At 61.2% G+C, this 23,128-nt stretch overlaps 3 protein-coding genes across 3 annotated transcripts in view; 2 read left to right on the top strand and 1 right to left on the bottom strand.

The window, feature by feature from the left end:
- Positions 1 to 4,508, top strand: part of ERP29 (endoplasmic reticulum protein 29) — a 9,181-nt gene extending 4,673 nt beyond the window's left edge. The window contains exons 3-4 of the mRNA XM_044440688.1: positions 1,546 to 1,684; positions 3,282 to 4,508. Coding sequence (XP_044296623.1) covers positions 3,302 to 3,787 — 486 coding nt within the window. The 5' untranslated portion in view covers positions 1,546 to 1,684; positions 3,282 to 3,301 and the 3' untranslated portion in view covers positions 3,788 to 4,508. The remainder of the gene's footprint in view (positions 1 to 1,545; positions 1,685 to 3,281) is intronic.
- A 2,680-nt stretch (positions 4,509 to 7,188) lies between these two features.
- Positions 7,189 to 19,832, top strand: TMEM116 (transmembrane protein 116). Its single transcript, XM_044440672.1, has 11 exons — positions 7,189 to 7,288; positions 8,504 to 8,550; positions 9,867 to 9,930; positions 11,431 to 11,571; positions 15,384 to 15,488; positions 17,511 to 17,560; positions 17,918 to 18,001; positions 18,128 to 18,254; positions 18,665 to 18,809; positions 18,958 to 19,031; positions 19,286 to 19,832. The coding sequence occupies exons 1-11, from the start codon at positions 7,223 to 7,225 to the stop codon at positions 19,496 to 19,498; spliced, it is 1,116 nt and encodes a 371-aa protein (XP_044296607.1). The 5' UTR covers positions 7,189 to 7,222; the 3' UTR covers positions 19,499 to 19,832.
- Positions 19,833 to 20,729: 897 nt separating this feature from the next.
- On the bottom strand, positions 20,730 to 22,910 carry LOC123028741 (disintegrin and metalloproteinase domain-containing protein 9-like). The gene has a single exon (XM_044440955.1). The coding sequence runs from the start codon at positions 22,908 to 22,910 to the stop codon at positions 20,730 to 20,732; it is 2,181 nt and encodes a 726-aa protein (XP_044296890.1).
- Positions 22,911 to 23,128: the final 218 nt, after the last annotated feature.

Below are 23,128 nucleotides of genomic sequence, written 5' to 3'. Positions count from 1 at the left end.
GGGCGCGCTCGCCCGCCCGCCCCTGCCGGGGCACCGGCGGCGGCCTCCCTCGCCCGTGCGGAGCGGGCGCGCTGCGGGGAGACGCTCGCGGGCCCCCGGTGGCCGCCTCGCCGCCTCCCCCCCCACCCGCCCGGCCGGCGATTGGCATTGGCCCGGCCGCCCCACCCCTGGCGGCGTCGCGGAGCCCACGGGGAGGCGGCCTCGCGCTCGCCAATCACGGGAGCCCAAGTGGCCTTCGCGGCCCGGGCAGGGCAGGGCAGGGCAGGGCGGGGGCCGGCTCGGAGCAGCCTCCGTCGCACTGCTGGCAGGTGCCGCTGAGCATGAGCAGAGTGTTCCTCTCCTCTCGGCGTGGCCGCTGCGTGCACCTGAGCGCCACGACCGGCCTCTGGCGATGAGGCCAGGAGAGCCCCTCGGAGGGCCCGCCGGAGCCGGAGCCGCCGCCGCTGCTGTGCCGGCCCAGCAGCCCACCCCGTGGCTGTAGGATGCCCTGCCCGCATATTGCTGATGAGAAGCTGCAATATTGTGAATAATGTTACGTAACGGTGTTATGTAATAATATTAATATTAGGGCTCCTTCACATCTAGCAGCCAGCGGTTGACTTTCTCTGCCCTTCATTTCGTTCATCCATCCGATTGTTCAAAGCCTTTGAAACGCGCTGGGTTCCCGCTTAAGCCTTCTGACGATGTAGCACGTTAACAGTGCGCTTGTGCTTTTGCACGGCAAGGTCTGAAGCACCGGATGATCTCCGCCGTTCAAAAACCCGGTGCCACTGCAGGCGTGGGAGCTGCAGAGGGAGGCTGCCCCGAAACCAGCGAGCCGCCGGCCTGTTCCGCTCCGGGCGCCCGGGCCTCCGCGGCTTTGCCCCGTGGCAGCGTCTCCTGGCACGTGGGGTGGGTGGAGGCATGGAAGGGCCACCTTCGTTTCACGGGGAGAAAGTGCCCTGGCGGCCCACGTGTGCCCTGGCATCCATGAGGCCAACTCCGCAGGGCTGTTGCGGAGGTTTATGCAAAGGCTATGCCGTGGAACTCCCCGATTTAAATGAGACACTGAGGATGAGACGTGGAAAGGCTGCGGCACAGGTAGACCGCTGAAGACAAATGAGTCCTTTGGGGAAATGTTTGTTCTTGGCGTGTTTCTGCCATATATTTTTTTGGCAGCTCCTCCGCCGCTTGATTTTTATCTGCTGCTAATGATAAGCCCTGAAGATGGCAAAGCTGTAGTCATATTTGCAGCAAGATCCACGGGATGCCATACTCTGTACCCGGGTTTTGGAGACGGCAAGCAGAGCAGCCCCGGCTGCTGAGGTGCCTGTAGGTGTGGAGTCGCTTAGGTGGAGTCTGGGCCCTGCGTCGCGGGTGGGAAGGGGCGACAACCGGACGCCTTTTCTCGGCCCACGGAAAGGCGCAACCGTGGGAGCGCCGGCATGGGCATTTTTCAACCGAAGGTGTAATAATCTTTCCATCCGCAACAGGCTGGGCTTGTTCCAGGCAGATTGTATTAAACTGGGATGGTCCACTGATGTTCTCACTGTTCTCTTCTCTTAGGTGATCCCAAAGCACAAGTTTGTTCTGGTGAAATTTGACACCCAGTACCCTTATGGGGAGAAACAGGATGAGTTCAAAATTGTGGCCGAAAGCTCAGAATCCAGCGATGAATTGTTGGTGGCCGAGGTGGGGATCTCAGGTGCGTTGTTGCAGTGGGCTTGTGTGCCGTTCCCAAACAGCTTGAACATCTTTGCAGTCATGAGATCTAGAAACTTGATTGCTTATTTGAAATGAAGGCGGTGGCTGCATGATGTGGGGTCCAGCATTTTGTACCTTCTCAGGTATCTGCATGGAATTACCTAGGGCTGTTCCTGCTTGTGGGATGGGTTGAGGTGTGTGTTCCCAACCAAATGAAAACATTTTAGGCTACTGGCTGGGAATGCTGGGAGTTGCGGGACTTTTTCAGTCTAAACATGCCTGGAATTGTGTGTTTTGTTGAGTAATCACCTTGTTCATTGCCAAACTCTCAAGGCAGACGCCATTTGACATACAGAAGTGAAAGAAAGTGAAGGTTAATCGAACCAAGATGGTCAGCTAAGTAGCGAGATTTTAGTCAATGAATCACCTGTCTTTGAATCCTTAACCTGTTCAGTTTATATAGTGCCAAACCCTTGACAAAAGTTCTTTCTGACTCAGAAGTGTGCAAATAAAGCGTTGACTCAACAAGGGCTACCGCTTGTGGTGAGAAGGAAAGGACGGTCCATGTGTATTTTTTCATATTTGCTCTTAGAGTAGCAAACCAGACCCTAACTAGGCCTTCAAATTATTCTTAATAATGATATTTGATCTCCATTTCCACGCAAGCTTGAAATATTGGTCTCCCATGTGATTATAATCCTACAACACCCCTGTGAGGTAGGTAGGGAAAGCCATTGTGACAGTCTATAAACGCTTGAAATAAGGAAAACTTTAAAAGCTACCCTGGCCACTCCACCACACTGGCTCTTGACAAAGAGCTGAACTGCAAGCTTGCAACCCCCATGAACCCCCCATCTGCAGGCCCCTAACAAACCCACCAACCTTTGGCAAAGGGTTTCAGACGTTCTTAACTGCAACGGCCTGGTTTTCTTTCCTTCTGTTAGCCTGTCTGCCTATCCATAGCTATATTGGCAGTTTGCATCCTGAAATAGAAGCAACTTTTACATAAGGCTGCCACCATCAGACTTTCAAAATGATTTTTAAAATCTGCCCCAACAAATCCGGTGTGGGTTTCGATGTGGAAATCCCCTGCCCAAATTGGCACCCGCCATTTTTGGCATCCCAGGCCTGGCTGCGCAACGGGTGAGCGCAGGCCAAGAGCCTCTGGGTTGGCCCTGCCATGCCCGCATCCCGTCCGGTTTTCCCATTGCTTCTCAGAGGGGTGAGCTTGGTCAGCGAAAAGGGCAGTGAGCCCACCCAGGGCCTTTGAGAAAGTGGCAGGTCTCCTTTGGAGTAAAGGCCCACTGAAACTCACTGGAGATGCTTGAGCCATACTGTACATTCCTATTTTTCAGGACATTAGATCCTTATTTTGTATTTGCCAGTGTATGCTAAATTAATTGATTAATCAGCGAGGTAACACTCTAACTGCCTGAAACTTCTTTTATCAGCTGCCTGGACTGTGTTTCGCCTGGTCCCCCAATGCCATTTTACCCACCCCAAACAATTAGTCCAGGGGCCGTTGACGAGGCCGCTTTGGCCGTTTCATCGGAGGGTTAGGTCCAGTGTTATTTTACGCCTGGCCTTTTGTGTTGCAGATTACGGTGACAAACAGAACATGGAGCTGGGAGAGAGATACAAGCTGGATAAGGAGGCGTTCCCGGTCTTTTACTTGTTCCAAGATGGCGACATGGAGAGCCCGGTGCCTTACAAGGGGCCAGTCACGGCCAGCGCTCTGCAGCGCTGGCTCAAGGGTCGGGGGATCTACATGGGCATGCCAGGATGCCTGAAGGAATTTGACGGCCTGGCAAGCGAATTTGTGAGCACCGCTGCGGAAGCGGCACGCAAGGCGCTCCTGGAGCGTGCGCAGCAGCTCCTGGCGAAGGCCAAGGAAACGGAGCGGAAATCTGCCGAGCAGTACGTCAAGGTCATGAGCAAAATCCTCGCCCAGGGCACCCAGTTCGCTGCCAGCGAGGTCTCCCGCATCAGCAAGCTCATCGAGGAGAACAAGATGAGCGACGGGAAGAAGGAGGAGCTGCAGAAGCGCCTCAACATCCTAGCTTCCTTCCAGCAGAAGACAAAGGATGAGAAGGAGGAACTCTGACACCGAGCGGGAACGAAGGCGCGCCAGCTGTGAAACAAGCAGATCAAGTCCCAACGGTGCTCTGCTAGAGCAGGCAACCCCCCCCCCCGCCCCATGAGAGCCCATTCCCGTTCCTTGTCCGCACATTTGCTGAGGACGCCATCCCTCGGGGGGGGGGGCGGCCATGGCCAGCTGCACTGCTGAACGATGCTGCACAGGAACCCTCATTCTCAAGGGGCAACTTGGCTTCCCCCCCTCCTGAATTTTTAAACAGTGTTTCCTCACAGGTGCTATCCTGACCAGGTGGGTTCTCCAGGTGGCCACCTGCGGACTTGGCGCGGCCCCTTCCCCGCTCCTCATGCTCCACCCGGAGCAGCGTGTGGCGGAACCCACCTGGCCCGTGTCCCTTGCAGCGCGGCCACCTGGCTCTCCCCTTCCTCCTGCCCGCCACGCTCCTCCGGCTGCCGCAAGCCGCACAGCAGGTTCCTGGCTCCGGCGGCCCCCCTCGGACTGCCTTGCCGGCCGTGGGGAGACGCCTGTCCCGAGCAGGGGCACGCGGCCCCCGCGGGGTGGGCTCTGCCCGCGAGGGTGTTCGGGGAGCACAGCCTGGGAAGCCAAAGGCCGGCCGAGGAGGCGAAGCCAGTGCACGCTCGTCTCTTCCTGAGCAGTATTTGTGGAATTGGTTTGCAGGGAAACCTTATCGGTGGGACTTCATTTGCTAATAAAGGTTACTGGAAAAAGACGCCCAGTAAGGCTTGCCCTCGTCTCCTTTTTTGCTGTGGCTTGTGGAGCTGTCGTGACCTCCGTGTGAGCTGTGATGGCTGGGAAGTGATATCCGTCGTGGGAATTCGTGCTCGGAGAGGGCCTGGGTGGCCTTGCGTTTCGGGCAATTCCCATGTGGCATGTAAGTTCTGCAGTTAGAACTGCCCACGTGTGGAGGGTAAATGTTGAACGGGGGCATCACACGGGGCAGAGGGTCCACTCCGCATTCCAGATAGGCCCTTGTCTAGCATCTCACACACACACACACGTCTAAGACAGGAACTCCCCCGAGTCTTTTTCCCATCAATACTATCCCTCTATAAGGACCCCAAAGACTGCCCTAAGAGGGAGGCCAAGATCTCACTCGTCCCAGAGTGCAGGACACGGAAAAATTCATGTAAGTTGCAACAGCCCAGATTTATTTATTCATTTATTTATTTATATTGTGATTTATATCCTGCCTTTTTCCTACAAAGGGCTCAAGGCAGCTTACATCTCCTCCTCCATCTTATCCCCACCACAAGAACCCTGTGAGGTGAATTGGGCTGAGAGTCTGTGACTGGCCCAAAGCCACCCAGTGGGCTCCATGGCCTAGTGGGGACTCGAACCCGGATCGCCTGAGTCCCAGTCCCAGGCTCTTAACCACTACGCCACACTGGCTCTCCCACACCACACTGACTTTTCTGGCTGCCAGAGCAACATGGCAGTGGGACCAGTTGCCTAGAGAGGTCGGCTCTGCCGTTCAGGGCGAAACCGGACAGTCATCCGAGTGGGATGGTGTAAATCGGCGTCCTGCAGCAGTGGGGGGCTGGACCTGATGACCTGCTGGCCCCTTCCAGCTCGGCCCCCCTCTCCCATCCTGGGGGTCCTGCATCCTCAGCGGGGCTTCCTCAGCCCTCCCAGCCCATGAACCCCACCAGGGCCAGCCTGCGAGGGGAGCCAGCAGGCCAGTTATCATTCCAATAACAGCGCTGCCTAATTGCTACCCTAAGCAGGACAAAGAGCCCTTTTGTCCGATTCCTCCCTTCCCCAGTTCAAAGACGCACGAAGAACTGAATCCGCTGAGCTTGAGCCAGAAGCGCAATGCAGCATGGCGTGCAGGCGGCCGCTCGGCCCGGCAGGGCAAAGCCTCGGGGCGGGGGGGGGGGAGGCGCGCAGCCCGAGCCCAGCGGCTGGGAGGCCTGCCGGGCTCGGGCGCCAACGCCCCCCTTCCGCCGCTGCACTCGCCGCGCTCCGCGGGGCCGGCCGTGCGGCCCGAGGGGCCCTTCTCGGACGGGGCGTCCGCGGGGCAGCCCCGCGCCCCCCGGCCCTGCCCTGCCCTGCCGCTCGCGGGCCGCGCATCGGGCCTCGGCCTGGAGTAGGCGGCGCACCCCGCTCGCGAGCAGCCTTCCCAAGGCTGCGGCCTCCCGGCGTTGGCTGCGGATAATGGGCCCTGCATTTAGGGTCGGGCCTCCCCCGGGACGGAGGCGCGGCGTGCGCGCCATTCCAGAGCAGAAAGGAAGCCGGCCGCGGCGCCCTCGCGCTCGGCCGTGGGGCTTGCGAGGGGCCCCTTCACCCGCCCCCACCTGCTCGAACTCGGTGGCCGCCAGTGTGCGGCTCTCTGGGCGCGCCTGGGCAAAATCGCCGGAACCTCCGCGGCGGACGGCGACTGGCCCCCGAGACTGGTGGCCGTGTCTCGGCCCGGCTTTGGGCGGGAAGGCCCGGCCCGGCCATTGACCCCCGCGGGAGGCGCGTCCCGCCATTCGCTCCGACCGCGGTGCCGCGACGAGGTGTGCTCGTGTCCCGGCCAGCGGCTCCCGCGACTGGGGCCAGGAGGAGAGCCAGCGCTGCCGCGAGCCGCCTGGGAGCCGGAGCGCCATCTCCGCCCGCGCAGGCTCAGGATCGCGCCCGCGGGGCGCAACGCCGATCCCGTGAGCTCCCGCCACGCCCCTGCGGCCCTCAGGCCAGGCTCTGCGGCACGTCTGAGGCCCAGCAGGTGGCCCGCGGACTCGCCGAGCTCAGGGCCGCACGTGCTTATTAACCGCACGTGGCCGAGGGCTCGCGCAGCTGGGCCGGCGCCGGGGCCGCGCCCGGGGCTCCCGGCCTGCGCGCGTCGCGTGCCTCGAGGGAGATGCGCGCGTGCTCCGGGGAGGGGAAGGGGCGCTCTGGGAGACGCGCGCGTGCCGCGCCCCTCCCGGCACGGGCACGAGGGCACGTGCGGACGCGCAGCCCGCCCGCCCGCCTCTTGCGCTCTCGGGGCCCTCGGGGCGTCGCAGCAAGGGCGCCAGGCCCGCTCGGCTCGGCTCCGCGGGCGGGCGGGCGAACGAACGAACGGGCGCACCCCGCGCGCTGTCCTCGGCGCGCCGGCAGGGGGCGGAGCGGCGCCGCGTGGCTCGGCCGGCGGCGCTCGCTCTCTGGCTGGGCCGGCGGCGCTCACTTGCCCGCGCGGGTCCCTCTCCGGCTCGTCGTGCTCCCGCTTCAGCCCCGCCGACTCGCCGCGCCTTGCGTCGCGCTTGGTCCCTTCAGCCAGAAGGCCTTTCCCCGCGGGCCCCGCTGCGCCTCCCGCTCTCCGTGGCTGGGACTGGGGCGGGACTAGCGAAGGCGCGGCGGGGAGGAGCGGGAGCGGGGCCGGCCGCCCGCCCGCCCGTCCATCCGTCCGGCCGGCCGGCAGCCCGCACCCACCTGGCCCCGCTGGCCGCGGCTGGGCTCTCCGGCATGGCTCCGCTGGCGCCGGGCGCGCTGGCCGACGAGCTGCTGGCCGCAGGCGTGGACTGGACGCAGGTGAGGGAGGAAGCACCTGCCCGGGCGGGGGAGAAGCGCACCTGGCGGGGCGAGGGGGCAGCGCCACGGGCTTACCTGACCGGCCCCGCTCTTGCCCGCGTTCCCTCCTCCCCGCTCTCCCCCCAGTGACCCCTCACGTCCCCCTCGCTTTGCGCTGCTCGCCAGCGCTTAACATCTGCTCTGGGTTTCCCTCTCCGTCAACTCGCGGTTCGTCTCATTCCCGTTTCCTTTTGCTCCCTGTGTTCCTGCCTGTCCGTCCGCCCTTCCCGCCGCCCCATAAGCCTGGAATTTCTTTCACCCCTTCCCCCCGCCCCGTCAGCTTCGCCAGCCCTCCATGCAGAGAGCGGCTTCTCCCCGGGCGCCCCAGGCTTCCCCCTTCCCGGGTCTTTTCTCGCCTGCTCCCCCCCCGCCCGGGGCAATTACTCCTGCCTCTTCATTCCCCGCTCCAGCTGGGGCGCCTCCTCCAGGCAGCTCCCCGCGGGACCAGCCCACAGACCTTGGGCAGCTGGGCTCCGGCCCTCCGGGGGGGTCGGGGGGGGGGGGGCTAGAGGCGGTGGGGGAGCAGGGCAGGGTTCCAAATGTGGGGGGAGCTTCTGGGCCCCCCTAAATTTCCACGGGTGGAGCAAGGCAAAGCCTCACTCGGAAGAGTCCCTTGGGTGTGCCTCGGAGCGGGGAACCCCTTTCCGGAGGGTCTCCGGCAGAGGAACCGTTCAGCCCAAGGAGAACCGCTCCGGCTCAGCCTGCTCCTTGGGCCCTCTTGGGGCGTGGGGCTGGCCGCAGCTGCCGCCCCCCCCCCCGCACCCGGGGACAGTCCTCGCTCCGCCGCGGAGGGCGGTGGCGGCCTCAGCCTTGCGGAGGGACCCGGCCCTGCTCTGCGTGCCGCAGGTCGCAGGCTCAGTCCCCAGGATCCGCAGCGGAATGGGCCCTGCGACAGGCGAGCGGGAGGCTGTTCCTCCTGCGAGCCTTGCTGGCCCTGGCCCTGCGGGGCAGTCCAGCCCGAGCCCAGGGCTCGGGAGAAGGTGCCCCTCTCCTGCGCCCCTCTGCCTGCGCCCGGCCCTGCCAGCTGCCAGGCGGGGAGCCATCCTTGATGGATTTGATGGGCTTGCATGCCGCCCTCCCGCAAGGTGTGTGGGCACAATGCGGACACACTCTGTGCACTGCGCGGCCCACGGCTGCCACTGCAGGGATGCGTCTGGTTTGATCTCCCCTCTGCAGTTCTTTGCCGTGGTCCACTGGATTCAAGCTGCGATGGCTGCTCTGAGGTACGTCCGGCACCTTCTCTCCTTTCGAGAAAGGGAACAGCTGAGAGGGAAGGGATCTGCCGGGGAATGTCCAGGGCTGCCAGGTGCATCCTGTTGTCAGAAGTAGCTGGCCACAGACTGCCCCAGATCGACCTGTCATGTTCATGTTGCTTAAGAATTGCATAACATTTTATGCTTATTTATATATAAATTGGCATTCCTGTTGTGGGTCGCCTCAAGTGTGAGAGGGGACACTCAAGAAAAATGTCTGTTTTAATATTCATACAATACAAATGAGAAATAATGATTTCCAAAACGCCCCAAAAAGACATGGGAAAGCAGCCGGTCGGCGTTTGGACCGGTGTGAACTGTCTCTCTGCCAATGTGGAGCCATTCGCCAAAGATTCCTTTAAAACAGGGTAGGAAACTGGCAGCCCTTCAGATGCTTTGACCTACAACTCCCATCAGCCTAGCCAGCATGCTTGATGGTGAAGGATGATGGGAGCTGTAGGCCAAAACTTTTGGAGGACGGGTTCCATGTCGTCATTAGTGCTGGCATCATTCGCATCACCACCATTTTCTGGTAGGATCAGGCTGAGCAAAGAAGCGCAGAAGCCGGAGCTCAGTGGGGTAGCCACTGTTTTTCCTGCGCCTTTTGATGGCTGTCACAGAGAAGCCGAGATCTCTGCCTTAAGATCTCTGAGCACTGCCACTAGGAAAAGAGGGTGAAGCGTGTGTGAAAGAGAGACGCTTTTCCTGGGATGGCACCCCAACTTTGAAACACTCCCCTGTAGGAAGTCTGATGTGCATCATTAGTCTTGGAGCCTGATAAAGACATGAATATTTACTGGAATATTTTTAGTTGCTTATCTTGCCTCTGTTTGCTTTATCCCTTGTTACACCCAGTTTCCACAAAGAGTGTTTATTTTTATAGTAATATATGCGTTAGAATCGATGTGTATACCTGGAACAACACACCAGAATCTGTTTGTTTGAAGGCTGGTTCAGAACAGGGGTGCAGAACCTCATAGTTGGGTGGGGGGGCAAATCCAGGCCTCCTTTTGGATGCAACAGCAATCACTGTCCCCCAGAAAATCCATCGCACGAATGGGCACTTTGGGCTTCCAGTAGAACATCATTTGTGTGAGCAGAATGACAGCTGGATACCACCTTAAATAAACCAGCACATTCCAGGGAGGCCTTTCTCAAAATGCAGGCTCAGTGCTGGGGAAGTGTCCAGCTATGGCATTTCTGTTCACCCCTCCCTGGTTAAAGCACAGGAGCCCTACCAGGAACAGAGCTGGCGACCTGCGCTCAATCGGCCTTTGTTTCCACAGTGTAATAGGGGCCAGCTCCATGATTGGCTATGCCGTGCTCCAGAATATGGCCAGATCCCCGGAGGTAAGGGAACGACGGGCTTGCTTTCCCTGCACTTGATGACGCAGATGGGAGGGGGAACTCTTCAAGGGAGGCTTGGATTTTTCAGGGACATTCCTCCTTGCGGCTAAAGCAAACATTCGGCTTTACGGCTTGAATCCCTGCCCTGCTCTGTTGGGGTTTCGGCAGCTCGGTGGCGAGCTTCGCAAGAACTGAGCCTCAAGGCCGGAGAGGAGACCAGCTGCTTAATTTCCCTACCACAATAGACCGAGGCTCATTAAGTCGTGTATTCTAATTATCCACTGGTCTCTCCTGCTAGAGACAGTCCTTGTAATCAGGCGTTTGGGAGGGGGAGGTGGGAGGTAGGGAGGCCCTTCGTGAAATCCACAAGTCCGGCTTGCTAACTACATGGTGTGGGTTCAAAACAGGGCAGGACGATGGTTAATGGAACTGGTCAGTATGGCAATATAATGCCGGAGCTAATTCTGGGCCGGATGCAAGGGGCTGGTATGGACTGGCCAGGACTTCGGCTGCTCGGGGCCTGGTTGCCGAAGGGGGGCCCCTTTCTGCATACACCTGCGTGGACTGCAAGGCCATGCTCAGAGACCCTTCTTCAGACGCTCTTGCTGGACAAAGATGGCCGTGACACAGAGGGCCTGGTCAGCGTTGGCCCCCGGCTGCAGACGTGTCCCCTCCCCCCACCCAAGAGGCTGGCCCAGCACCTACCCTGGGCCTTTGCAGACCCTTTCATTTCCCCAGGCTCGGTGGTCCTTCAGTTTTAAACACGTGTTTTGAGCGTTGCTGTTGGCATTTATCTTGCCAACGGCTTCCTGTTCGTGGACTCTGGAGCAATTCTCAGAGGGGGTGCCCTTGAGTTTGGCTGGGCCAGCAGAGTCGGGGTCCCTTCAAGAAAAACATGTTTGTTCTGGCATTAGCTTCTTTGGATGTTGTCCACAGCATCGGCAAAACCTCACCTTGCAATAAAAGGGCTTGTCTTTAAGGTGCCGCCGAGCCCTTGGCTCTTTGCAAACAGTTCTGTTTTCCTCGCATCCCCTTGGCCCTGGCCAAGCAGCTTGGGGCAGGGGCCTGCGGAGCAGAACTGAAGGCAGCATGCCGCAGACGGCGGAACGCCCCTGGGGGCCGTGCAGGGGGCAGCAGGTTTTGTGCGTGCACGTTCCGGCTTGACCACCCTGTCCTTGATATGGGCATCAGTGTGCGCGCAGCCCCGTTTGATCTCCCAGATGCGGGAGGTTGCCCTTGCCAGACGGGCACGGCCTCCACTGGGAGCTGGAGCTGGCACAGCTCCGGCTTTGTATGCCACACAAAGGCCTCCGGGCCGGGCCATGCCTCCTCTGGCTAGGCTGCAGAGACTCCTGAAACCCCAGAGAGCCGCTGCTGCCAGCCCGTGTCAGCAACTCTGGCCTCGCAGGGCCGAGGCAGGGCTGGATCAGGAGGCAGCAGCTTCCCGCCTGACAGACACCCAAGGAATCGCTAGGTAACCGGTCGTTTTGCCTTCTTCTGCAGGTGCGGCCTCTTTTCTACCTGAGCCTCTCAGACCTCTTCCTGGGGGGCTGCTGGCTCACGGGGGCCCTTCTCTATAGCAAAGAGACTGCCAAGCCGACGAGCCAGGAGCTGGCCTGCTACAACCTGCAAGCTGCAGCCCAGGTGACGCTTCGCTTGGGTGCCGCCCTGGGAGCCCAGTGGGGGCGGGGGGGGGTTGAATCGGTGGTCATGCCGGGATGGGGTGGGCAAAGTGCCTCTCTCAGGGCTGCGGGGGAGCGGGGGCAGGGTCACGGTCCAAGATCGGAAACGGGCTCTTCGCGTCCCCCACCTGTTTTAACATCTCAGCTTTTTGCCGAGGGCAGAGGCCTTTCCCCAGACTTGTTCCCGCTCAAGGGACGGGCAGGATGGTGCTTAGCTACTTGGAAATGCTGAGCCGGCCAGCAGTCACTCTGGCCCACCCCGCAGCTCAGGGCAATGAGCTTCACTATCCTTCTGTTGGTATTCTGACATCCCTTGCGCGTCCGGCCAGCGTTCATGTAAAAGGAGGGCCGGATGCCGTTTCCAAAATAAAAGAGACTGACTTGCAAGCATTGCTGCAACCCCCGCGTACTGGTGGGGCCACCAGAAATTCCTGGACGGCCCCTGCGCTCCGGTCTGCTTCCACCAGAGTTGGGGCTTTCTTTCATGAAGGGCCCTGAGCCTGCCATCTCTCTCTCCAAGAGCTCTGAGAACGTCTGCTGTTTGCTCTGTACTTCTCGAGAGAGGTTGGAATGTGTGTTGGCTTGGCGTCTGGCCCTGCCCGGCCTCACCGGCCTCACCGGCCACAGGACCCATGTTGTATTTTGGCAACCCTGCCTGGCAACCTAGAAAGGACAGGGCTAGTTTCAAGATGCTGAGCCACTTTGCAGAGTTGGATTCTTCTGCTGCCAGTTGAGCGGCCCAGCTGCGTTCGAGGTGACGCTGCTGGTTCAAAGGCCCCGAGAAGCTCTGGAGCAGGATCTCGAGGAAAGCGTCTTCTCCTGCCAAGATCACCCCGGTCTTCCTGTTCTGTGGGGAAGCCCTGCTTTGCTCTAGCTGATGCCCACCTGGCGGTGATTGGAGCACGGCCTTCTCAGTGGTGGCACCCCCCTCCCATGGAATAAGTGGCACGCATGGCCCCTTCCAGTCGGGAACACAGCGTGGGTGTCACAAGGTGGCATATCCTGCCGGAATTGCTGGCAGAGTGGCAGCTCGGATGGCGAGTCCCGATGGAGCGGGGGACATGGCAGTGCGTGAAAGAAAAGCAGGTTTTGCGAGATGGGCTGAAGAATGTCCTCAACGGAGAAGCGGGTTTGGTTCTGCCGGGGGTGCCCTGGACCGGCTGAGCAGAGCTTCAGCCCACCCACAAAGAAGCCGTCTCAGTTGAGGCGGTCGTCTTCCGTTAAAGCACCCGAGACTCGGCTGGCCTGGGCCCCCCGTCCCTCGGAGACCCACCTGGGAGCAGGCCGCAAGTGGAACAATGGGAAAAGAGAAGCTGTGGGCAGTTCAGTTTCCAGGCCACCCGTGCCTCATCAGTCATTCCAGGAAATCTCATCGCCCTCCCCGTGTGACTTCAGTTTTTCCATTTCAGGAAAGCCTGGGCTGGGCCGCCTCTGGTCCCCATGCCTCCTCCACTCCCCACCCTCCTTTGGCTTTGCCTCTGAGAGGCTGCGGCTCCCCGGCGGCAGTTCATGCTTCCAGGGAAGGTGGGCCTTGGAGCCTTCTGTGGGAGGGCTTCTGTGGAGGCCGCTCTTGGGTGGGAGGCCGAGCTCGTGCTCGGCTTGCACCGCTTTCTGCGCTTGGCACGCGAGCCCAACCCGAGGACAAAGCGCGGCTCCCCAGCCCGGCCCACGACGGGAGTCCCCCCCCCGCTGGACGCCCTCCCGGCATCTGGCTCGTGTCGAGCCTCTCCAGGGGCATCCAGTGGGAGGGAGGGAGGGAGGGAGCGGGATCCGCTCCGGAGGTCTTCCCCAGCCTGGCGCCCCGCAGATGGCCTGGGCCTTCCCTCCCGCCAGCCCCCTCCAGCAGGGCCCGTGCTCAGGAATCCTGGGAGCTGGGACCCAAGGCGTCGGGAGGGTGCCCGCTTGTGGGGAAGGATGAGGCCTCGGCCAGGTTGCCCCCTGGTGGTTCCCGTGTTCAGACAAGGGTCCTGTTTGTTGACGGTCTGCATCGGGAACTCCGGCCGGAGAGCTTTCCGTCCCCAGAGGAGCTGCAGCGCCGTGGCCTCAGCCCACCTGCTTGCAGGGCCGCCTCCGACCGGTTCGGGGAGGCAGAGGAGCAGCTTCCGGCTGGGCTGCAGTCCCGCCCGTCCCGTCCCGTCCAGAGGCCCTCCGCTGCAGCACGGCCCCCGCACGGCTCGCCTGCCGTCCCCTCCATTCATGGCCCAGCCGACCTCCAACGGCCCGCATAGCATTCCACTCCGCTTGCCCGGAACAATCGGCAGGAGGTGCAGAGCGGCCGCGATTAAGGGCGGGAGGATGGCGGGGCCGTCGGAGGAACCCAGAGGCCTGTCCAGCCCGGCATCTCCTCCCCGGGGGCTCAGGGGCCCGCGCAGAATCGGGGCACGTGTCGCGTTCTCTCTGCCGCAGGAGTTCCTGCGACGGTTCTCGGTGAACGGCCACCAGCGGGCTTCCCTCCGCCCTGAGTCCTCTGGTGGAATGATTTTAGCTGCTAGTCCAAGGAGAGATCCTGCCCGTCTGGGGAGGGGGGCCGCGAACGGGTGCGGGGGCTGGCTGTGCTCCACCGCCTCTTCCTCGTTTGGCACCGTGCTCGCAGCGGGTGCGCCAGTCCCACCGGGGGTGGGAGAGACGGCCACGCTGTGCTGGTTTTGGGGTTTTGTTCTTACGCCGGCCTTTTCTGTGGCTCGGTTTCTGGCTGTTCTGGAGGATTTTCATTTTTTGGTATTGTATTTGGAAACTAATACTCAGAGTACTGTATTATGTGTGTGGTGCTTTTTGTTTCTGCCTCAGCGGTCCCGAGGTGGTTTTCTTGTTTTTGCCAGTCCCCAGCTGTGGAAACGTCGAAAGCCACTGCTGGGATGTACCCTTTCTTAAAACCACCTTTGCTGGTGACCCTCTCCGTGTCATGGGATAGGAAGCGCCACGTGCTCTAACAGTAAAATCTGTTGCTGGCCCCAGTGTTTTGATTCTGCCCTTAATCCATCGCTGGCCAGTGTCTTGGCTTGGGTGCCCCAGAAACTGCCCTCCCTTCTCTCTCTGCACCCCAGCCCTTTCCTCCTCCATGATTTAGAAACAGCGCGAGGCAGAAGGGTCCTCCTGGGCCATCTAGTCTGGCCCCTGGCTCCAGCCGGCTCCACTCGACATGCTACCGCTTGGTCAAGCATGCTTTAAAGGCCTCCAGACCTTGGGCCATCATGGCACAGTGAAGGGCTCTGCCTCGTCTCTCTCACCATCCACTTTTATGGGGCGGCCCCACTGAGTTGCAGAGCCTCCTTCAGCCCTAGGACCCCGTTCCCCTCTGGCGAAGCTTTCGGGCGGGGGCTTCTAGCAGAGGGCAGGGTTGAAGGAGGTGGGGGCACGCCCCAAAAGCCAACAAGCGGGCAGAGTTGAAGCATCGCGCGCTTGCTGCCAGTACCCGCTCTTAGAAGCAACATCGCAGCCTTTTAAGAGGATGAAAATTCTGCCCCCAGGCTGGAGTGTCGCCCAGGGAGTGGTGGTTGACAAGGAGGGGCTGGGGGAAAGGCCCGGGAGTGTGATCTTCCGGAATCCCCTGGTGCTGCTCCTCCGCCGGCAGGCTGGATCAGGTCCCCAGGCTGGTCTGCATTTCAGCCCCTGACTCTGCGCAACAGATTGTGGTTTATGTTGCCAAAACATGGCTCCAACTTTTTGATCTTTTATGGTTGTTTCATTCTATACTGCATTTTATTGTATTTTCACTGTTGCCCGCGGCCGGGCCGTTTAGATATAAAATTGGTCCATCTCTTTTTGCTTTTCTAGATATTCTATGTTGCCTCGTTCCTGTATACCGTCAATTACACCTGGCATCTTTACACAGATCTGAAGGTGAAGTACAACCAGAACTTACACAGCCGGCCTCCCCAGGTACCTCTTGCTTCAGAAGCAGCTTGTTTATTTTATGCAGGGCTAAGTACATTTGCTGTATGAATCAGAGGCAAACCTTTCGCTCTAACAGGCTATGCAAGTTAAGTCAAAATCACACGCATTGGTATGATTTTAAATTATTATGAGGGGTCTTCAAAAGTTTCCTCACTTTTATATTTTATATAAATATCTTTATATATTTTTGCTGATGGCATTAAAAATTTGGCACAGCGTGATCTGTTTTTGAAATTTTTAATAAATAGAGTTCTAAAAAGTGCAGAAACTTTTTGAAGAACCCTTGTACATCTGGGGTCGGGGGCTGATGTTTGCATGTTCCACCACATGCGTGGAAACACACCCTGCAACCTGGGGACGATGTCATTCTGAGCAATGGAACGGCAGTTGGGGAAAGGCCATCTTTTTGCTTCAGTGCCTCTTCCCCGCGGGGCACACACCTTACTTGCTCTGAAGCCAGAGCAGGACGCGCTGTGCAGGATCCGTCGAGTCAGCAAGCGGCGTGTCAGAGGGACCTGACCCACCCCATATACTTAGTGGCTGGTTCCACGCAAGGAGCATCGCTGCTGCTGCTCCCTTCCTGCAGAAGGTCTGAAGACGCTCAGCAGCCACAGTCCACAAAGGAGCGGCTGCCATTTGTGCCATCAGTACGTCCCATGAAGCGGGACCCTCCTGTGGCCATCATCCACCTCGGAATGGCTCTCCAGGGGAACGAGCGTCACCGCTCGAGAACCGAGGGACAAGGACACCGTCCTGAGAACACACAACCCGGAGGACGTGCTGAATAAATACTCCACCTGCTTGGGGACCAGCCTCCCGCCCATCTGAGCGCAACAGCGGCTACCGCCTGACCACTCCCAAGAGGACAAGGGCTCTTTTGTCGAGCTCTTCCTGGTGGAGGCCGGTGGCAGATTGGTGCCTGCCGCACCCTCCCCAAAGCGCTAGCCTTGCCACACGCTCCTGGCTCACCGCTCTTAATTCTCTGGCCGCTTCAGCAAGGAAAAAGCAAGCAGCGGGAGAACACATCGGTTGGGTGGGAAGGTGAGACGGCCCCCCATTCAGAGCAGAGAGGCTATGCTAGGAAACGCAGAAAGCCCGATTCACAACCTCAGCCTTTCCAGCCCTGAAAACCCAAGGCTCAGAAGAAATTGGTTTCGATGCGTGGGCAAAGGGTGGGGAGATCGTCAGAGAGCATGCGGGGTTTCCAGCGATCAAGTGCATCTCTGTCTGTGACTCGCAGAAGTCCCGTCAGATAAACAAGCAGACCCGGGCACGTGTGCCAGCTGCAGAATTCAGGTCTCTTGGCTCAGAACTTTGCCTGCGGTGTGAATGCCCAGGCTAGTCTAGCACATTCTCATGCTGAACCCAACATCTGGGTTTCTTTACAACAGTCGCTGGATTCTGACAGATCCTGAAAGCTATTACTTTCCACTTCAAACAAATATCTACAGCAATTTAGCAACAGAAACACGCCCAGAAATGTTCGGTACTAGCACAGACCAGCTTTTCTCAGAACACTAGAACGATGACATGTGAGCGTCGCCTTTTTCCCCCTTGAGTGGTGCGCAACAAGCCACATGTGAGCACGTCTGAGTCTCGGAACGAGTACTTGCCCTTGGGGGAAAAACCTAGCAAAGTAACAACATTTTAGAGACTGTGATAGATGCAAGAATCTATTATTATTGTTATTAGATTTATTTTCTGCCTTTTCTCCTCTTGTGGGCAACCCAGGGCAGCTTCCAGAGCAACATTTTATCCTTCCCACAACAGCCCTGTGAGGAAGGCTGGGCTGAGAGTCAGTGCCTCGCCCAAAGAACCCCAGGGAACTCCATGGCCGAGTGGGGTCTGATTCTCCGATCTCCTGGGTTCCCAGTCCAGTGCTCTGTCCCCCATATCACAGGTGTTTGGGGGGGTTATGTCAAAGTGATGGGCAAGTTCCCCTCCTGAGTCTAAGAGATGAAAATACAATAAGTAATCCTTGCACTTGATTTTCCTCCTCCGTTGCAGGCGCTGGGCTATGCAAGCAGCATTGGCCGAATAGCCATCGTTTTGTCCAGGTAAGTCGAACGGCTTGACTAAGCCTTACCCGTCCTTGGGGAAAACGGTGCGCTTTGAAGGAGCACGAGCACGTCTCATTTCGAGGGTGCGCATGCACGGCCCCTGGGGAGGAGCCCTTCCCGCTGGAGCCTGCCTGGAAGCCGAGGGATCCGCCGAGATGACGGACCCCGCCGAGATGACGGACCCCACCTCGCCCCCCCCGCCCGCAGGGCCCCTCCCCAACAGACCACCCTCTGGCTTCAAAGCAGTTCGCTCCGGCTGTTTGTTCCCTGCTCAGTCCCAACCCCAGCAGCGCAATTTCTAAGAAGGAGGGAGCCCCGCTTAACTGGGACCCGCTCTGTCTCCTCTTTTTCCAGCTTCATCCCAGTCCTTTTAGTGGTTCCTACTTTGGGGCTGGGCAACCATTATGAATGTTACCAGAACTTCACTGTGAAGCACGGGTAAGACTTTGCCGCCGCGGGGAGCCCCCCCCCCCCGAGCGCGTGGGCCTGCGATGTCCTCACGTGCTCCGCCAGAGCCCCGCACGGCCCCCACCCCGCTCAGCCCGCCCCTCCTCCTGCTCCCAGCTGCCTGCTGATGCACACAGAGGTCGCGCAGTCCCTGGGGTCTCGGCAGCCGCCCTGCACCGCGGTGTATCTGTACGGCCTCGGGGTCTTCCTCGTCTCGTTCCTGGCCAGCTTCCTCACGATCCTGGTAAGAGCTGCAGACGCGTCCCCAAGGCCAGGGCGGTGGCGGTCTGGCGTGGGGCTGCCTGGGAGGGGGAGTGCGGCTGGGCTGGGGCTGGGGCTGGGGCGGGCCCCACCAGAGCAGCAGGCCTGGCTCGAAGGTGCAAGCCTAAACCAGGTGGGACTTTGCATCTGGAGAGCCTCTGAGTGCGCGGGCTCCAGGAACGCCTCGTCCTCCCGGAGGGGCCGGCCGAATCCCGGGTATGCATCTCTGCGTAATCCCGCCCTGTCCTCACAGCAACCCTTTGAGGCGGGCGGAGGACGAGGGAAGCGGCCCGAGAGATGCAGCAGTTCCTTCCCTGGCGCCGCTGCAGCCACGGCAGTGTAATCCCAGTCCGGACGGCCCTGGCTTCTCCCCTCCCCTCCTCCGTTGCGCAGGTCTTGCTCATCCGCGCCAGGGCCCTGTACAAGAGGTTCGTGAGCGCCACCGGCTACGTGGGCGACCGGCAGTGGGCCATGATCCGGATGGTGGAGCAAGGCGTGGTTTTGTACCCCACCGTGTTTTTCTGTTGCTGGGGGCCAGGTATGGAAACCGGGAAAGCACGCCCCTCAGGAAAAGCCACACACGTTCCAGTGCGACCCCCGAGGGAGTGCAGAGCGAGAGAGGTTCTGCCCCCCGGGCTGCGGCTGCAGCAACTAACAGTCCCCGTCTCCTCCTCTGTCTTCCACAGCCTCTGTCCTTGGCATTGTCAAGCTGGCGCACTGGGAAAACGTCCCCTTGTACATGGCGCTGTCTGTTTTAGAGGTGAGCCTCCCCTGCCCTCCTCCGGCCGGCTTCCCTGCTCCTCCTCCGTATCCATCCCCACAACCACCCCGTGAGGCAGCTTTGGCAGAGAGCAGCGACTGGCCTGAGGCCCCCAGGTTGCTTCGTGGCCAAGCAGGGACCAGACCCGGGCCTCGCGAGTCCCCGCCCAGCACGCTCGCCCGCTGCACTCCGCTTGCGCCGGCGACCTTCTGGGGCGTCGGACCTGACCCGGGCTTTCTTCCCTGCTCTCCTAGGCCCTGACGGCCTCCTCCCAGGGCCTGCTGAACTGCGCCGTCTACAGCTGGACTCAGCACATGTTCCACTGCATGAAGCGCCAGGCCTGCCGGGATGTGGACACGCAGACGCCTCTCCTGCGCTCCCAGAAGCGGTTCTATGCCAGCACGCTCCCTGCCCACGCCCCGGCGGGGGGGCCCTGCTCCTCCGCAGCCTCCTCCACAGCGCTGTGAGACAGAGAGGGCTGGAGGGGCTGCGGCAGGCCTGGCGAGGCCCCACGCCGCGCAGAGGAGGTGGACTGGAGGACCTCCGGGGCCCATGCCGCTCTCGAAATCGACGGAGCGCCCACCTGCTCCTGTGTGCGGGTGTGCATGATGGCAGGACAGGGACACACGGCGGTCGACATGGGCCAGCTGTCCGGGGGTGGGGGGCAGAGGCCCCGGAGCTGAGCGTCTGGTCAAAGCCGGAAGCGGGAGCTTTGCAGCTGGAGCGTAGCAAGATGGACTTTCCCTCTTTCTCTCCGTGTGCTTTTAACTGACCGGAATTATTTATTCGATTTAAGAAACGGGGGACATGCCCCTCTCTTAATTCTACAATGCTTTCTGCAGACCACTCCTTTCTGGGCACAAAGAGGTGTTGTATTACAGCGGTGCTGAGTCCTGGCCTGGGGAAAGGAGAGAAGCTCAGCAGGCCGACTTCTGTGTGAGCGGCTGTAAAATGCGTGGCAGCAAGGGCGGCTTAAACGCTTTCGTGGACCGAGTGCTGCTGCCCTGCGAGCGCATGAGCGTGGCAGAGCGCTGCTGCCCTTCAGCGACCGAAGTTGGAATCTCTCCTTGGCCTGTCCTCACGCAGACCAGAGCCTGATGCATTTTCGGGGTGCCAAAGCAGCTTGCCCTGCCTGGGCCGCCGCAAGGAAGAGCCGGCGGGCAGACCGGCTGCTCGGATCAGAGCGTCCACCTTCTCCCTCCGCCGCTCGGTCCCAGATGAAAGCAAACGTGCAGAACGCCAGGAGTGGGGGCGTGTGGCCCTGCAGAGGCCGGCCCCCCATTCCCCTGAGCTCCAGCCCGATGATCAGGGGCAGCTTGAAGACGCATGGGAGCAGCTTCGCCCTGCGTACAAGTTAACGCGGTTCTCGGCGGGTCCGACAGGAGTGGTGCTGCGTAGACTCGCGCAAGGGCTGTGGGAGGGCTGAAGGTGGTCGGAAGGGCCCGCGAGGGTCCCTGCCCGAGGGCCGCCAAGCCCTGGCACCGGGTGGCCGGCTGGGAAGAGGCTGGGAAAGCCAAGCCATCAGCCGCCATCCTTTCAGCAGCGAGAGTCCTGGGAAGCCCCTCCGGGCCGCCTGCGGAAGAGGCACGTTCAGACAGCTTTCGGGAATGCCCACGCGCAGCAATTTATTCGTCGGAGCGGCGGCGACATGTGCGAGGCAGGAAGGGAGAGGCGGCTGGGCCTTCGGGGCCGTTCGGCTCAGGCGGGACTGGCCCCCTCTGCCTGGGGCTGGCCCTTGCGCAGGGCCCTGGCCAGCACCGCCTCCCTCACCCCCCAGGCAACGAGGCCTCCAGCAGCCACGGCCAGCAGCGTGGCCACCGCGACCCCCACCACCACGGAGGCCAGGCTGTAGGTCCGGGTGCGGGGCAGGGGCCCGCTGTCGAGGCTCCCCCCGTAGCCGGGCGAGCGGCAAGCCGGCGGGGCCCAGCCGTAGCGGCAGTGGCAGTGCTGCCGGGAGTTGCACACGCCGTTCCCGCCACAGGTCGCCGAGGGGTCGCAGGCCGCACGGGCCGCCGCCCAGGTCTCCACAGGCGTGCACGTCTGGTTCACACAGACCTTGCGCTTGCCGCACCTGGAGCCTTCTTCCACGACGCCGATGTCGGCGAGGGCCGTTCCGGAGGAGGAGGAGGCCAAGCCCCAGCAGACGGCCTTGCCGACGGGGGTCTGGATGACGGTCGTGCTCTCCTCCATGTTCGGGAGGGTGTGCACGTTGACGCACTGCACCCGGCCGCATAGCACATTCTCCCGGGCACACCTGGGGAAGTTTGGGGGAACCTCCTCCCCCCGCTTGCCAGCACAGTTGCCGAACCGATCCCCGACCGCGTTGACCCGTTCGAAGCAAGCGGGGGGCGCGCCCGCCGCCTGCCCGCTGAAGAGTTTCTGGCACTGCAGCGTGTGGGTCGAGCAGGTCCCGGCCACGCAGTAGCCGTCGTCGCTGCACGGGGTGCCGTCCTGCACCAGGACGTCGGGGGCACAGTCTGCCGCCGCCCCGCTGCAGTATTCGGGCAAGTCGCACTCGTCGGAAGCTTTCCTGCAGAGCGCTCCTTTGGGCGCGAGCTGGCAGCCCACGCAGCACGCCTCGGTGGTGCAGGTGGCCCTGGGCGCCAGAGTGCAGTCCTCGCGGCAGCACCCGCTCTGCTTGCACGCCGGCCGCACCCCGCAGTCGCACTGCTCCTCTCCTTCCACGATGCCGTTCCCACAGGAGCTCAGGGCGAATATTTTGCTCACGGCCGGCGTGGTGCTCAGGCACGGCACTTTCTTGGCATGGAGGATGTCCAAGTAAGCGTTGGTGGAGCAGTTGCTGAACCGGGGGTAGCTCGCGTGCGGGCCCCTGGCGTTCATGATGCACCGGAGCTTGGGGGCGCAGTAGCAGGTTGGCGACGGGTCGTCCGGGATGCCGATCACGTGGCCCAGCTCGTGCGCGATGCCGAGCGCAAACAAGAAGCCGGTCACGTTCCTGGCGGATACGAAGGCGACCGCCGCGTTCGTCTTGCAGACGGTTCCGAGGTACGAGTACCGCACGGTGGAGCCGCCCGTGCCGTGGTGGGCCAGGAGCAGAGCGACGTCGTGCCGCAGCCGAGGGCGCACGGTCAGGACCCGCCACGCGTTGAATTGCCCCACAGTCAGCTGCACGTAGTCCGTGACTGGAACCAGATTCCTCTCCGTCCATATCTCCACCCCAACCAGAAGGACACGGAGACCCAGAGTGGCAAACATGTCATCCACCATTTCAATGAGGTGGATGACGTTCTGGATGGTGGCCTGCACGTCTGCCTCGTAGAAGCGGAACAGGCGCACATCCACCTGCACGAAAAGCTCCATGTACTTGGTGTGCCTCTGCAGGTGAGCCAGGCTCCCCTTGCTGGGAGCCGGCCTGCGCCCCGCGGCAGGCACGGCATGGCGCTCCGCCTTGCCGCGCGGCCGGCCGGCCCTTGAGCTGGGGGCGCCTTCCTCTGCTCGGTAAAGGAGGTGCTGGAAGGCAGGGGAGCCCTGCAGGGGACTGATGCCGTAGGTCAGGTCCTCGATCTGGAGGAGGCCGCTGAGCCCCGGGCAAGCCCGGAGGCTTAGGAAGGACGCCCCGGCACCCTCCACGTACCCGTGGTAGTAGCAGTCGCCCTGGACCTCGTGGTGGCCCTCCACGCGCTGACTGCTGTTATACGTGGCGACGGGGAACCTTTTCGCCAGGAGGGCCTTCCGCTGCAGGTGGACCACGTAGTCCTTCCCTTCCGCCTGGATGAGGTAAGAGAGCTGCTCTCGGGCAGCCTTGCCCGCCCTCGTGGGCAGCTCCCTTGGGGTGACCACCGTGTAGGAAGCATAGCCGGCAGTGGGGCCGGCGGCCGCGTGGCCGGTGGCCAGCAGAAGCAGGTGCAGCAGCAGCATGGAGACGCACCAGAGGCCGCCCCGAAGCCCCGGCCACCGCCTGCCACGTTGCCTCCCGGCCAGGGTCCCGGCTGGCTTTGGGGAGGCGCAAAAGGCAGGCGGGACCTGCCAGTTTTAATGCAGCCTTCGCACCCTCCTCTCGGGCATCGCGGGTCACTCGGCGCCTGCTCCGTGGGGGGTCCCATGAGCCAGGCCACCTGGTCTTCTGTGTTTCCCTG

This window comes from Varanus komodoensis, unplaced genomic scaffold, assembly GCF_004798865.1.
Source record: "Varanus komodoensis strain SLA01 unplaced genomic scaffold, ASM479886v1 scaffold38, whole genome shotgun sequence".
Lineage (NCBI taxonomy): Eukaryota > Metazoa > Chordata > Lepidosauria > Squamata > Varanidae > Varanus > Varanus komodoensis.
Note: the sequence above shows the minus strand (reverse complement) of the source record. Positions and strands in the feature narration are given on the sequence as shown.